This window comes from Syngnathoides biaculeatus, chromosome 3 (genome assembly GCF_019802595.1).
Source record: "Syngnathoides biaculeatus isolate LvHL_M chromosome 3, ASM1980259v1, whole genome shotgun sequence".
Classification (NCBI taxonomy): domain Eukaryota; kingdom Metazoa; phylum Chordata; class Actinopteri; order Syngnathiformes; family Syngnathidae; genus Syngnathoides; species Syngnathoides biaculeatus.
In genome coordinates this window covers 14,721,552-14,737,152 of record NC_084642.1, presented here as the reverse complement: position 1 = coordinate 14,737,152, position 15,601 = coordinate 14,721,552, and the positions used below count along the sequence as shown (strand labels likewise).

General features: G+C 41.2%; 2 protein-coding genes and 1 long non-coding RNA gene across 3 annotated transcripts in view; 2 read left to right on the top strand and 1 right to left on the bottom strand.

Annotated features, from left to right (window-relative positions):
- LOC133498077 (uncharacterized) overlaps nt 1-577 on the bottom strand; it is a 29,954-nt gene extending 29,377 nt beyond the window's left edge. Inside the window, exon 1 of the long non-coding RNA XR_009794181.1 lies at nt 424-577. This is a non-coding gene — a long non-coding RNA (uncharacterized LOC133498077). The remainder of the gene's footprint in view (nt 1-423) is intronic.
- On the top strand, nt 54-5,815 carry sec11a (SEC11 homolog A, signal peptidase complex subunit). The gene is made up of 6 exons (XM_061814492.1): nt 54-261; nt 2,008-2,117; nt 2,298-2,447; nt 2,521-2,640; nt 5,415-5,472; nt 5,548-5,815. Exons 1-6 carry the CDS (start codon nt 211-213, stop codon nt 5,596-5,598), a joined length of 540 nt encoding a protein of 179 aa, XP_061670476.1. The 5' UTR covers nt 54-210; the 3' UTR covers nt 5,599-5,815.
- Nucleotides 5,816-11,159: 5,344 nt separating this feature from the next.
- nmbb (neuromedin Bb) lies at nt 11,160-13,671 on the top strand. The gene is made up of 3 exons (XM_061815322.1): nt 11,160-11,325; nt 12,760-12,947; nt 13,621-13,671. The coding sequence occupies exons 1-3, from the start codon at nt 11,160-11,162 to the stop codon at nt 13,669-13,671; spliced, it is 405 nt and encodes a 134-aa protein (XP_061671306.1).
- The last annotated feature ends 1,930 nt before the right edge of the window (nt 13,672-15,601 follow it).

Sequence of the window (15,601 nt, the reverse complement as noted above, 5' to 3'; positions counted from 1 at the left end):
TAACAGCGTCTGTCGAGCATCCTCGTATCCTGAAGTGACAACTCAACGCAGGGTGCGCGAGTAGGCGGGACTTCCGGTTGTAACCCGCACCCGGAAGACGAAGACAGGATGCGAGCTTTTCGACCGCCTGTCGCTGCATCCATATGCTCGCCTTCTCAACACGTTTTTATGTGAATTTCGGTGTTTTTTACGCTCGCAAAATTTCCCAAGATGTTATCATTTGATTTCCTTGACGACGTGCGTCGCATGAACAAGCGGCAGGTGGGTGGAACGGCGTCACTTTCATACTTTGTGCAGGGTTAGGGAGCACAGTCCGGGCTAACGGTCGCTAGCCGCGGCACAACACGTTAAACAAACAAAACTACACACAAATCTCGGTGCTTTTATAGCAAGTGAAATGTACAATACTGCCGTGAAACTTACGTGGAGTTGCAGAGCCGGTTAGTGCACCAGCTAGCTTGTCACTTACTGCACTACTGGGAGCAGAAGTTGTTCGGACCACAATTGAATCGTTTAAATGGAGAGTACCATGAGGTTGGCAACTATTTTCGAGTTATTCAGGAAAACCCACCCCCATTCTAACACCCTTCGTAATCAAACATTCGTATCAAGCGCAATCCTAAATGCCATGGGAATTATGCATGTTTAACATGTTTATCTTTAAGATTTCCAGTTGGTAGCTTTATTCGTGCGATTAAGGAAATGTTGTCACCGCAACAAATGAGTATTTACACATACACAATTACATTTATCATTGTATTTTAAAAAAAATGCAAGAGTAATTTAGGGGAAAAAATATTCAGATTTTAATAACGTGGAGAGGACAAAATCTTGGGGTGCCCCGGTGCTGATAGTGCACGTAGATGAGGTGCCCCCCAAACCTTACCTGCTGTGTTCTGCCCGTCAGGAACGGTTAGATACACTGGCAGATGGCAGGCGAGATGCTGAGCTGGAGAAGCTTGGAGGAGAGGAGTTCAGGGATGATGGTGTTAAACGCAAGAACAGGATCCTCGCATAGGTTCCCTCACTGTCGAGATGTTCAAGGATGAAGTGCAGACCCATGTTGACGGCATCTTCCACAGACCTGTTATCTGCATAGGCAAACTGCAGTGCATCAACTGGGGACCTGAAGAAGTTGAAGTTCATCCATTTTGTTGCCTAGGGAGTGTAGGTTCGCGAGATGAATCGACGGAAGCACCAGTTGATGTTGAACTTGTGTACCGGCTCACAAGGCTCTCCACCGTCTTTGAGGCCGTAGAAAGTGCCGATGAGTAACTGGGGTAAAAGATTCAGCGAATTGATTAGAGTTGTCAAAAAAAAAAATACAGAGAAGACTCTCTCATGGTTAGCTAGTCATTTCTTGTGTACTTGAGTCTAGAGATGACCGAAAAACACACAAAGGTAAACAAAACTGGGGAGCGTGTACTGAATCATACTGATGGGCGGCACATTTATGCTATTTTAGTGAGTTATTTTATGAAAATACACACAGTGGCGACAACCTAGTGATTTGGTCGCTGTGTTTGGCGACTGCTTCAGCGACCACAAAAATAGCGCCTACTAAGTGAATTCCCACTGAGAAACATTTTCGCATTAACTTTCATATGACGGGAAAGGAAAATGTTGCAAAACCAGTGAATTTATGGAAACGTTAGACTCAAGGTATATGGTCCCAAGCTGCATGAGAAAACAGACCTAGAAATGCTGCACGTTTGCAGTCACATTCATGTAACAGTCCTATCAGCGCTTTGAACTTTGCCAACACTAAGATAGGGAGCCCCTTTGGTTGTTTAATTTGACATACTGGGCCCAATATTTTGGTATGATCTTCTGAGACATAATATGAAATTACATTGTGGTGGAACCCCCCCCCACACACACACACATTACAGCTCATGGAGCTCATAGGGCATGTAGTGCACCAATCTGAATGCACCAAAATGTGTAATGTTTTTCATAGTTGTTTATAATACCCCCAAAAATACTAACTGTGCATTTCTGTTGCAGCTCTATTACCAGGTGCTGAACTTTGGCATGATAGTTTCCTCGGCTCTGATGATCTGGAAGGGTCTCATGGTGGTCACAGGCAGTGAGAGTCCCATCGTTGTTGTTCTCAGGTGTGTCTGTGTGAGAGTTGAATTTCATGGTTTTTAACCACGTCATCTGTAAAAAGCAGTGATGCTGTGTTGGGGCCACTAATCCGGATCCCGTCAACACCTTGACTGTGCTTAGAAATTCTCTCCATGCAGATAATGAACATAATTGGTGACGAAGGGCATTTTTTCACCTAATTTCAGTGGTAGCATGGAGCCAGCTTTCCACAGAGGAGACCTCCTCTTTCTCACCAACCGTGTTGAGGACCCCATCCGAGTGGGCGAGATCGTTGTCTTCAGGATAGAAGGCCGAGAGATCCCAATTGTTCACAGAGTTTTAAAGGTTCACGAAAAGTAAGACTAAATGACGACTGCTGATGACTCTTGCTAAAGTCAAGGGACTTAAACTGAGCATTTGTCTTTCTAGGGAAAATGGAGACATTAAGTTTTTGACCAAAGGGGACAATAACGCTGTGGATGACCGAGGTCTGTACAAGCAGGGACAACATTGGCTCGAAAAGAAGGACGTCGTGGGACGAGCGCGGGGGTAACAAAATTTTACATGTTTTTTTCACATTTTTACGTACAGTATTTTAAGTCGTTTTCCACCACAAAGCATAGATTTTAACATGTCTATTATATAGACTTTGAGTCAATCAATTATTAAATCACATAGTATTGTTTACTCTTAACCAAAATTTAAGGAAATGTGGTACTAAAATGAGATTAATACTACTCATAAATATGAAAGTAAAAATACAGGACAGTGGCACCACAAGGGTATTTACTGTCTAAAATAATGCAAATTGTGTGGTGCCTTTAGGTAAGAGTTTAATTTGTTGCATGACCATGGCTGTTACTCTAAACTTGTCTCAAACCATATTTCCCCATTGAAATGAATCACAATGAAGTTTCACTCTTCTGGTTCCACAATTTTTTAGCAAGGAAAATGATCATCTTAGAAACGTAGAGCAACAACATAATTGAATACAATGTAAAGAATCAGTTTGTGGATCATGATGTAATGCTACAATTCAATTCATTTTGGTACTCCTTTAGGTTTGCATATTTTCTCCACTGGGAAGTCGTACAATACTACAGTCACTCACCGTAGTTGATTCTTCTTTGCTCATTTGTGCATGACTATTGTACTCCCACCTGCAATTGGCTGGTGAGAAGTTCAGGATGTTCCCCACCTCTCACCCAAAATCTGCTAGGATAGGCTCCAACACCCCCGCAACGGTAGTGAGGATAAGCAGAATGGAAAATGAATAAAAAAAAATGTACCGCAGACTTATTGCACTATTAATAACACTTTTACCCCGGCCCTGTTCTCAGATGACGTCTCCAGTGACGTATTGGTTCATTTCCAGTTCAGAGAGCGTCTTGTAAGGCCATGAATTATTTTGATATGCTCAGATACGTATTAATTGGCTTATTTGTTGTTCAAAGTCGGTTACTCTCGATAATGTGGTTCCAGACAGACCTACAATGGGGCAAAAAAGTAGTTAGTTTGTAAATAACAAAAGTTCACCTCAATACTTTATGTACCATTTGTTGGCAATTACAGAGGTCAAACCTTTCCTGTCTTTAACAAGATTTTCCACTCGCTGTTGCTGATATTTTGCCCTTTGCAGAGCTCCTCGAGAGCAGTGATGTTTTGAGGCTGCCTTTGGGCAACACAGGCTTTCAATTCCCTCCAAAGATTTTCTGTGGGGTTTTGATCGAGAGACTGGCTGGGCCACACCAGGACCTTGAAATGGTTCTTAAGAAACCACTCATTCCTATGTTTGGGATTATTGTTGTTGAAAGACCCAGCTACGTTTCATCTTCAATGCGCTAACTGATGGATGGAGGTTTGCAAATATCATGATACATGGCCCCATTCATTCTTTCCTCTAAACGGATCAGTCATCCCATTCCCTTTGCAGAAAAGGAGTCCTAAAGCATGATGCTTCCACCCTCGTGCTTCAGTCTGTATGATGTTTTTTGGAGCTGCAAGTCAGCATTCTTCCTCCTCCAAGCAAGTTGGGTTTTTACCAAATTGCTTTCATCTGACCATTTGTCATTTCGCAGTCCTCCTCTGGACCATCAAAATGCTCTATAGCAAACTTCAGATGGGCGTGTACATGTCCTGGATTAAGTAGGGGGAGACAGATCGAGAGACATTATCTGTGGTCTTGAATGTCTTCCATTCTAATGTTTGCTCCCAAAATTGATTTCTTCACAGCAAATCAGCATTCAGGGATTTCCTTAAAATACCAATGTTACATAACATCTGGCACCTCTGCTTGATGCTTGTTATACTAATGCTAATATGTGCCATTTAACTTCCTGGGCATATTCATTTGTTGCAATCACTGACCATAACATTTCATTTTGTGAAAAGGAAGTAAATCTCTGCATTTTGTTCATATTCCGTATCATGTGTCGATGCTTCCACTGTAGCAGCAATTCATTGCAAGGTCAACATCACAAAGTGTCAATTTGAGTCCTTCACTCGATTTGGGGATTAAGCGTCCGTATCCTCAGATGTTTCCATCAAACAAGATGTGGATTAAGGATAGATTCATCCTCTTCATGCATGTTTTCCCTCATACGCGGGAGGCAAATCAAGAGTCGCTGACACTGAAGGTTTGCTTCACGTCACGCGTTCACCTCCCCACGAGCCTGACTGACCTTGCTTTCCCATTTTTTTCAGCCTCTTAAGAATTCCCTAAAGCCTAGTACACCATAAAAGGCTGAAAGGCTTTCATCTCAAGTGGAGTTTTCACCACTGATATAGAACAAGTCACGACCTTTTTTGTTTTTTTTTTTTTTCAAGATGCCAAGTAACTTATTGTTCATTAACAAGTGAAATAAGTCAAACTTAGTTTTTTCCCCCAATTTGACCTGACAAAAGACGACATAAATGTATTACAAATGAATGAATGTACCTTAATTTCCAGACTACAAGCTACAACGTTTTTCACATACTTTCAACCCTCCGGTTTATGCGGTGAAGCGGCTAATTTGTGCATTTTTTTTTTTCTAACGGCCGCAAGGGGGGCAATCGAGCGGTAAAGGTAAGAATGAGACCGGTGGAATGAATATATGTGCCAAAGAAGTGACTTTTACCGGGCTTGTTAGCGCTGCGCGGTGCTAGTGTTAGCACTAGATTTAGCGCGGCGCTAGCGCTGTGTTAGCGTTAAACTCTGTATGTATGTACCAAATGGTATTTCCTTTACAAATGACGGTGAGAATTATAACCAGGTGCGCTCTGGAGGCCAGGAATTATGGTACTGGACTGTGGAGCTGACTAGTCTGTTGTCTTTTGTCCAGGTTTGTGCCATATATTGGAATCGTCACCATCCTCATGAACGACTACCCGAAGTTCAAAGTAGGCTTTACCATTTATTCGCCAATTTAATGTATCAGTGCAACCTTCTAATGTGTCTCTCGTGTCCTTGCGCAGTATGCCGTTCTCTTCATGTTGGGTTTGTTCGTGCTGGTCCACCGGGAGTGAAATCTGCGTACAGGAAAGCCGGGACAAAAAAATCCAAACCTCAAGTCATGACGCCTTCAACACAGCAATGAAGTTACACTCTGTCCAACTTTTCTTTTTGTACCATTTGTTAAGGCATTTTGTAGAAATGGGAATAGCTTTAAAAATATTTTTGTGAGGGAACAAGGCTATTATATTATTTTCAAGTGGCGCATTCTTAAACGTGGTTTAAGCACTGTTTTTCTTGTCTACTTATTGTCTGAAAAAAAAAAAACAGGTGAAGTATTTTTAAGTATTTTACAACGACAGCACCACCAGAAACTTCACACCCCACACCTTTTTCGTATTTTGCTTTCACACCTTTTCTGGTGATTTGAATATAATTAGAAGTTCAGCAGCATTGAAGGTCTAGAAAAGAACGGTGTTTGAAGTTGTTTACCACCTTCCAAGATCTGTCTGTCAGACCAAAATAGAACTTTTTGGCCCGAATGGCAAGAGTCCTATCGAGAGAAGGGGCACTGGGTAACCAGCACTACTGTGAAGCATGATGGTGGCAGCAGCATGTTGTGTAGTTGTTTATCTGCTGCAGGCACTGTGCATGTCCACATGGACTAAAATGAGATCTGCTAAATATAATCCAATCCCAGCATTTCTGGAAAGACCAAAAAATGAATGTCCACCGCCGCTGCCCATCTGACATGAGTGATCTTGAGCAGATCTGCAGGCAGGAATATGAGAAAATGCCCCAAAACTTGTGTGACAAGTTCATAGAAGCATACCCGAGAAGACTTGAGGCCGTGATTTCGGCCAAAGGTGCTTCAATGAAATGTTAATCTGAGGGTGTTTACTCATATACCTGTTATGGTTACATTTTCAATAAATTTGCACAACTGTAAATATTTCAGTCATAGGGTATTTTATGTAGATTTTTTTTTAAAGAAAAAAATCGGCTACAATTGGTCTAACATACAAAAATGTGAATGGATGAGAATACTTTCTGGTGGCACTGTATAAATATGAATATTAAATATGGAATCTGGTTACCACCCAAGATGAAGTTTTTTTTTCCAAGTTTTTGGGAAATAGTTGTGAATTAAGCTTGCGCTGAATGTAATTCACTGAACAAAAATATAAATATTTGTCTTTGCTCCCATTTTTTTGTGAGCTAGACTCCAAAAACTAAAACTTTTCTACATACACAGAAGGCCATTTCCCTAAAATATGGTTTACAGAGCATTTCTCCTTTGTTGAGATAATCCATCCCAGATCACAAGTGTGGCATATCAAGATGCTGATTGGACAGCATAATTTTTGTTTACCGTGTACCGTAGGCTGGCCACAATAAAAGGCCCATCTGAAATGTGCAGTTTTATCACACAGCAGAATTGGCATGTTAACTGCAGGAATGTCCACAATTTGGCACTTCATCCAACCAGCCTCACAAACGCAGACCACATCTAACCACACCATTTCCAGGACCTCCACATCCAACATTTTCACCTCCAAGATCGTCTCAGACAACCACCCGGACCATTTCCAATAATCAGTTTGCATAACCAAAGAATTTCTTCACAAGCTGTCAGAAACTGTCCCTCTCAGGGAAGCTCATCTGAACGCTCGTCGTCCGGGGTTTCTGTGGTTCGTCGTGGAGGTGTTTTCTTCATAGATGAATACCCGGTTTTCACTGTTCACACTATGGGTGAGTGGTTTGCTCATGTCAAAATTGTGGATCGAGTGGCCTATGGTGGCGGTGGTGTGATGCTTTGGGCAGCTGTATGATATGAGCAACAAACAGGTGCATTTTATTGATGGCAATCGGAATGGACAGAGATACCGTCACGAGATCCTGATGCCCGTTGAGCCGTGACCATCACCTTATATTGGAGCATGATAATGCACGGCCCCACGTTGCAAGGATCTATGCAATTCCTGGAAGCTGAACACATCCCAGTTCTTACATGGCCAACATACTCCGCGCACATGTCACTCATTGAGCGTATTTGTGATGCTCTGGATCAGCATATCCCACACAGTGTTAAGGGTCCTGCCAATATCCAACAATTTTGCACAGCCACTGAAGAGGAGAGGCCCAATGTTCCACAGGCCACAATCAACAACCTGATCAACCCTGTAAAGGAAATCCAGCTCACAAAGAATGGGAGCAAAAACCAAAAGTGTTGCATTTATATTTTTGCTCTGTGTATGTTGCTAAAAAATAGTTATGAACCTGATAAAGCATTATGAAAGACTGTCAATGTCATTTTATGGAAGAGCTTGACAAAAAAAAAAAAAATCCTTTTCTCGGGAGCTTTGAGTAGAATCCTGTAATTTGTAAAAATAAAAAAATCGTTTGTCCTAATTGGAAACGGTTTAAAATCGAATGTATTTTTTTTAATTTCTGGTAGCTCTATTTTATTTTGTTTCAAAATATCTCACATTCATTCCATCATATCATTTGTGGTATGAAGAGTTTTTAAACGGTGAAACTCATGTTGCTGGAGAATAAATTTTGAACTTGCGTATGTCCCTCATAGTTACCGACAAAACAATCTTCGGAAATCGGTATAGAGCGTTGGTTTTTACTGAAAATACTTTTTAAAACAATATTTTTTAAAAAATATTTAGCTTAAACTAGGCGTCACGGTGCGCCATCGTAAAGCATTGGCCTCATAGTTCTGAGGAACCGGGTTCGATCCCGACCCCGCCTGTGTGGAGTTTACATGTTCTCCCTGTGCCTTGCGTGGGTTTTCTCTGGGCACTCCGGTTTCTTCCCACATCCCAAAAACATACAATATTAATTGGATACTCAAAATTGCCCCTAGGTGTGATTGTAAGTGCGGCTGTTTGTCTCTATGTGCCTTGCGATTGGCTGGCAACTAGTTCAGGGTGTACCCCACCTCATGCCCATTGACAGCCGGGATAGGCTCCGGCACTCCCTGCGACCGTCGTGAGGATACGCGGTGAAGAAAATGGATGGATGGATTTTGCTTAAACTGCAGCATTTTTGTCATCATGAGGTGTAAGTGATTTTAAAATTTGCTAAATGCATTAAAAAATATAGTGTATTACATCGTAGCCAACTGAACTTTTTTAAACAATAGCTTATAAATATTGTGCTTGAGGTACTTCAAATGAGTGTCTTATGGGGATAATAAAAGGTTTTGATCCACTAACGTAAGTTATCATGAACATATTTTAAGTAAATCTTACGTGTTGATTATGGCTCAACTTGGTTTTTGCTTCGGCGCGAATCAGAATACTGTACGTGTCAACTTCAAGTGTTGACATGAGACCATTTTCTCAAATGGCCGAGATCCACTCCCAATGATTTGAAGCCCTTGTGATTGCGGTTAAATTGATTAGCAGATGTCCTCCTACACTGTTTTCTATTGTTTGTGTTTTCCTTTTTATCTACGTTCCCCAGAGTAATAGTGTGATGTCAAATAACCCCAGGGGCCAACATCTCAAGTGACCTTTACACTTTCGTCGAGAGATACTTTCTCGTGGGCCCCCTTAAAAAAAATATATATATATATATATTTTTTTTTTTTTTTTTTTTTAATATATATATATCAACAGCATCATCACACTTTCAAAAATAAATGAAGATAAGCTGTTCATTGAAACTGTGAACCTGTCGGCAAAGATGACCAGATGGATTTTCACAGTCTTTTAAATGGGCTGACATTCATCACTGTGTGTGTGTGTGTGTGTGTGTTTTTGTGTGAAAATAGCAAAGGTTATTAAAAGAGCAAGATACACACGGCTGAAGCATGCCAATGCAACACAAAGAGTCGCTCGGTGTGTGTCTCCGCGACTTCTCGTGTCCTCAGAACACCAGCGCGCCGATGAGAGCGGCGTGTTGCGACCACTCGAATGTCATGCGGCTCATTGTCACGACCAGTCAGAGATCCTGGCCTCCAACGCTCATGAAGGGAGGGCACAAATTAGCCATGGATGCCACCCATTAGTGGACATAACTGGGCACTTTCAACATGTTTATTATTGTAGTTTGGAGTGATATCGTGGTGTTTTAAATATGCATGTCCCAGGTCTATGGTGCCTTATCTGTATGTGTGTGTAAGTGGTTGGCAGTTCCCCTTCAAAGTTGTGAGGTTTGTGGTTTTAATCTACATGCAGTTTGCATGCGGTCTCAGTGTTTGCATGATTTTATTTCATGTACAGTGCTTTTTTTTTGTATCTCATATAAATATATAATTTTTTAAATGTAGTGTGGTGGCACGCTGGATCAGCTGGTAAAGCATTGGCCTCACAGTTCTGAGGACCCGGGTTCGACCACAGGCCTCCCTGTGTGGAGTTTGCATGTTCTCGCCGTGCCTGCGTGGGTTTCCTCCGGGCACTCTGATTTCCTCCCACATTCCAAAAAATGCAACATTAATAGGACACTCTAAATTTCCCTTAGGTGTGATTGTGAGTGCGGCTGTTTCTCTCTATGTGCCCTGCGATTGGCTGGCAACCAGTTCAGGGTGTACCCTGCCTCCTGCCCGTTGATAGCTGGGATAGGCTCCAGCACTCCCTATGACCCTTGTGAGGATAAGTGGCAAATAAAATGGATGGATGGATAAATGCAGTCTAATTTATTTCATAGCAGGAGCACAGTACATTTCTGCCTGACAGCAGAAAGATTCTCGGTTCAAATCTTGGCTCTCATGTTCTCCCTGTGTTCCTGTAGCTTTTCACCAGCATCCCCGCTTCCTTTTTTGCCATCTAAAAAAACTAACATGTCAGGTTCATCCATCCATTTTCTTAGCCGCTTATCCTCACGATGGTCACATAAGTGCTGGAGCCTATCCCAGTTTTCAACGGGCAGGAGGCGGGATACACCCTGAACTGGTTGCCAGCCAATCGCAGGGCACATAGGGACAAACAGCTGCACTCACAATCACACCTAGGGGCAATTCAGAGTGTCCAATTAATGTTGTATGTTTTTGGGATGTAGGAGGAAACCGGAGTGCCCAGAGAAAACGCACGCAGGCACAGGAAGAACATGCAAACTCCACACAGGTAGGTCCGGGATTGAACCCGGGACCTCAGAACTATGAGGCCAACGCTTTTCCAGCTGAACCACCGCTCCGCCTTGTCAGGTTCACTGAAAACCAAATAGTCCATTATTAGATGTAATGTGATGATTCAAAATGGACAGTTAGGGCCTTGTCAAATGTGAAATGTGGTACAAGGATCAGAACACGCTCTATCATCGGAGCACGGTCAGTTAACTAGAGGCAAATTGTCAAAATGAGGCAGGAAAAAAAAACCATTTGCTTTTACTTATTGATTGGCAGATACACTCAGGGGTCCCAACTATGTGTTTACAAACACTAAAAAGTCACTTTTCAATGAACTTGTCCACAAATCAGTGGTTGTCCTCGCTTGCCTCTTGTGGTGCTGTTGATGGTTGTACAAGGGTGGCTTGTAAGGTAATGATATTGTTTGTAAAATTCATTCACGTCACGGTGAGTAAAACATCAACATAAGAGGAGGGGGTGGGGCCAGGCCAGGATCCGCTTATAAAAGTAGGATGGCCGCTCCATCTTTGAAGGCTCACAGTCGCTGCACGCACCATGAAGGCTCTGACGGGGAAGACCATGTGCCGCTGTGGCGTATTCACTTGCCTCGTCTTCTTCTCTCTGGCTTCGATCAGCACAGCAGTGAGCTTTGACCTCACCGAGCTGAGGAACAAAGTGGCCAAAATTAAACTGAATCCCAGAGGGAACCTTTGGGCAACAGGTAAGGTTTTCATTAAAGAGGAAGTTTTTTTTTGTTGTTTTTTTTTTTTTTTAATAGGAGCCAAGTTAATGTAAAGTTCATGGTGATTAATGTGAATGTAATATTAGGTCAATTACTTTTGTAGTTTGCTTTCTTTTTTTTAAACTCATGTCCTGTACTGTAATGTTTACTGGCAATATTGAGAAAAACGCTCACATTGAAATTTGAATTTTGTGTATTTTTTAATTAATCATTTAGGTGTTATTATATCATTTGGTCCCAGATGTATTATTTAGATAAATCAACATACTTTCCCTACAAAAAACTCATGTCCTGGACTATAACATTTACTATTGGTGTCAAGATCTTTTTTGTTTTAATAAATGAAACGTGTTTTGCATTACTATTCATTTTACTTTAACATTACACAGTTTGCAGTTGATTTTTAAAAAATATTGGATAATTTATTATTAAAGAAACAGGTGTCAGGATACTGATGGACAAAAAAAAATTCCGTTCAGCTATTATAGTAAGCTTATAGTAATAAAAATAAAACATTCATTCCTAAAAAAAATACCTCATGCTAAATTTATTACTATTGTACTATCTACTTATTACTATTGTAAATGATGGAAAAAAAATACCTTATGGTGGGTGGAATGGTGATCACGGATTAGAACATCAGCCTCACAGTTCTGAGGACCGCGGTTCAAATCCCTGCCTCACCTGTGTGGAGTTTGCATGTTTTCCTTGTGCCTGGGTGGATTTTTTCCAGGGATCCCAAAAAAGCGCATTCATTTGAGAGTCTAAATTGCTTGTGAATGTGAGTATGAATGGTTGTTTTCATGTGCCCGGCGATTAGCTGGTAACCAGTTCAGGGTGTACCCCGCCTCCTGCCCATAGACAGCTGGGATAGGCTCCAGCAGTCCCGCAAGCCGGTTCAGAAAATGGATGGATGGCTTATGATTTTGTTATTGTAACAGAGAAAAGTAGCATGCATTTTGTTATTGACACGTTCCTAAATTGAACTTTTGGCATAGGTCAGAATTAAATCTGCCCTGTGATTAACTGGTGATGAGTCCAGAGTGTAGCACACCTCTTGGTCCAACTCAGGATAGGCTCCAGCTCACCTGTGACCCAAATGAGGGCAATACTACACCAAACAAATGACTGTTTTGATTATAGTCTATTGATTAAAAAGTAAGTAAGTAAGTAAGTAAGTTTCTTTCGGCTTGTCCCTTTCGGGGTCGCCACAGCGTGTCATCTCAGATGAACGCACATATGTTTGGCACAATTTTTACGCCGGATGCCCTTCCTGACACAACCCTTCTCAGGGCGTGGAGGCCCCAGTGGGATACGAACCCACAACCCCTGGTTTATCAAACCAGTGCTCTAACCACTGAGCTACAGGGCCTCTATTATAGTCTATTGATTGATTATTCTTATTTTCTCAAGGGCATTTCATGGGCAAGAAGAGTGTGGTGGATACCCCGCTGCTCTCCTCCAGTGAGGACCAGGGTGTGGGGGGCTTGGAGGTCTCCCAACCGCAGGGACCCAATAGCCTCAGTGAGATTTTCCAGGACTTCCTGCGGGTGGCCATGCAAGCACAGATTGAATCACAAGAGAGCCGCTTAAAAACTCAGGTTAGGTTTGGCTGTTTTAAGTGAAATTGTAAAAGGTTGTTAACCAAATTTTTGATATTATTATCTGAAAGTTTTTGTATTTTGCCTCATAATTACGTTTTTTTTAATCAGTATTCCAAATATTCATTACACATTTTTTTAAATTTTGCTAAAATCTGGAGTTTTTTCAGATATTTTTTTTCTAAATATTTATTACCAATTTTCTTTTATTTTTACTAAAACATTCAGTTTCTAACCAATAATTGCTCTCTCGCTCTCTCTCACTCTTGAAATGTATTTTTAATACATTTACTTTCTTTTGGCTTCTTTTTTCCTAATATTTGTTTTCATTTTTCTGCTTCTGGTTATGTTTTTCTTTTAACTTTCTTCTCAAACATTTTTGTGTCTATTGATGTAATATGTTTTGTATTTTGTACTTAATCATGTATTTTCCCATGATATTTGTGTGTTTTATTCTTGTATTTTTGGTACTTCTCTTGCTTTCAGTACCTTTTCCCCCGGCATTTTTTTTCTTTTTTCCCCTCTGATATTTTTTTTTGTGTGTGTGTGTGTACTGTATCCATTCCATCACTAGTTTTGTTGTTTTTTTTTTTCATTTGAATTTTGCAGTGTTTTTAGGATTATACTTTTGAATTTTAATTTGTATGTGTTTGCCCCCACATTTGTGTGACAGGAGGCAGAGTTGCTGATGAGGATTTTGGAAATCTACACACAGAGAAAGTGATGCACCAACATGGCCATTATGAACAGTCCACCGCTCACAATGATTGTCATTTACTCTCATTTTGTGCCATTTGCAATACTGGATTTCTTTTTTTGCTTTATTTTTCCAAATACTACATTATTTGATCTTGTTTGTTTATTTATAGTCGGTCATCAGTTCCACTGCTATCATTCTGTGCTGATATGCAGGAAAAATAAGACCTCAAAGGATTGCTACATCATCTATTACCTAGTAATTACTTTGGTAAACAGACCCCCTGAACAGTTTCAGTTATATTCCAGCATTTGCTAAAATCATTCAAGATCTCCTTCCCCTCATTAAATGTACAAGGCACCACCTTATATTGAACAGAATTGTTGACATTATTGGAGATTTATTTAAAAAACTGAAATGACACACAGCCATTAGGATACAAAGAGACCCTTTGCTCAGTATTTAGTAGAAGCACCTTTTTGAGCTAATACAGCCACGATTTATTTTTGGGAACGATGCAACAAGTTTTTCACACCTGGATTTGGGGATCATCTGCCAGTCCTCCATGCAGATCTCTTCAGTTCTGTCAGGTTGGACGGTGAATGTTGGTGGACAGCCATATTCAGGTCCCTCCGGAGATGCTCAATTGAGTTTAAGTCAAGAGGAGTCAAGCAGTTGTTCTAAAGCCAAGCCTATGTTACTTTAGCTATGCGCTATGGGTCATTGTCTTGTTGGAAGGTCCTGAGCGCTATGGAGGTTTCTGTCCAGCTCATCCCTATACTTGGCCCCATCAATCTTTTCTTCGAATGCAACCAGTCATCCATCCATCCATCCATCCATCCATCCATCCATCCATCCATCCATCCATCCATCCATCCATCCATCCATCCATCCATCCATCCATTTTCTTAGCCGCTCATCCTCACAAGGGTCGCGGGGGTGCTGGAGCCTAACCCAGCTTTCAATGGGCAGGCAGGCAGCAGGAGGCAGGGTACACCCTGAACTTATTGCCAGCCAATCGCAGGCAGTTTTGCTTTTTTTTAATAAATCTGCAAAAATCTCAACAATTCTGTCTATATAGGGTGCTCTGTGTACAATATACAGTACACAGAGCACCCTATATGTAGGAAGTAAATGAATTTAAATGATTTTAGCAAATGCCTACAAAATAAAAATTTAAGGGGGTCTGAATCATTTTTGTACCCACTGTCAATAGCATGTTCATTTTTGGGGCTTTAGTTCCCATTCAACTGCATATTGCATCTATGTTCATCTCATATATATTGTATATATAATGTGATGGCACTGTGATAAAATACAAATGTTGACAATAAAAGCACACAGATGGATAAAAAATATTGTATATATTTTTTTTTTTTTTGCAGTCTTTCTATAAATCTACATGCTTCTAGGCAAAAGACATTGCAAGGACTAGAGGAGGTTAAGCAGCTGCACCCACATGTGAGCCCCTCGGGCATGGCAGCTTCAGAAAATTCAAGCCTCATTTAATTCCTGCTAATATAAATTCAGCTCCATGTTGAGAACAAATGGCTTGATTTTGAGTTCCTGTACGGAGAGAGGAGGCAGTCTATTTAATCGATTTTTTTTTAGACTTTTATTTTGTAATGGAGTAGTCACTGATGGCGTAGTGGTAGACTCAACTGACTTTGGTTGCAGGCAACGTGGGTCCAGTTCAAACTCATCCAAGGTGTCTAAATGTGCCCCGCAACTGACTGGCAACCAGTCCATGGTGTAGTCTGCCTTTCACTCAGACTCAGCTGGGATCAGCGCCAGCGCACCATGACCCTAACCAGGATAAGCAGGGTTGAAGATGGGATGGGATCATTTGTAATGGGCCAGGTTTTCTCAAGTTACTCCAGTTTCCTCCCGCATTCCAAAAGGATGCTAACTGGATTCATTGAAGACTCAAAGTAGCTTATGCAACGCTGTGAATGTG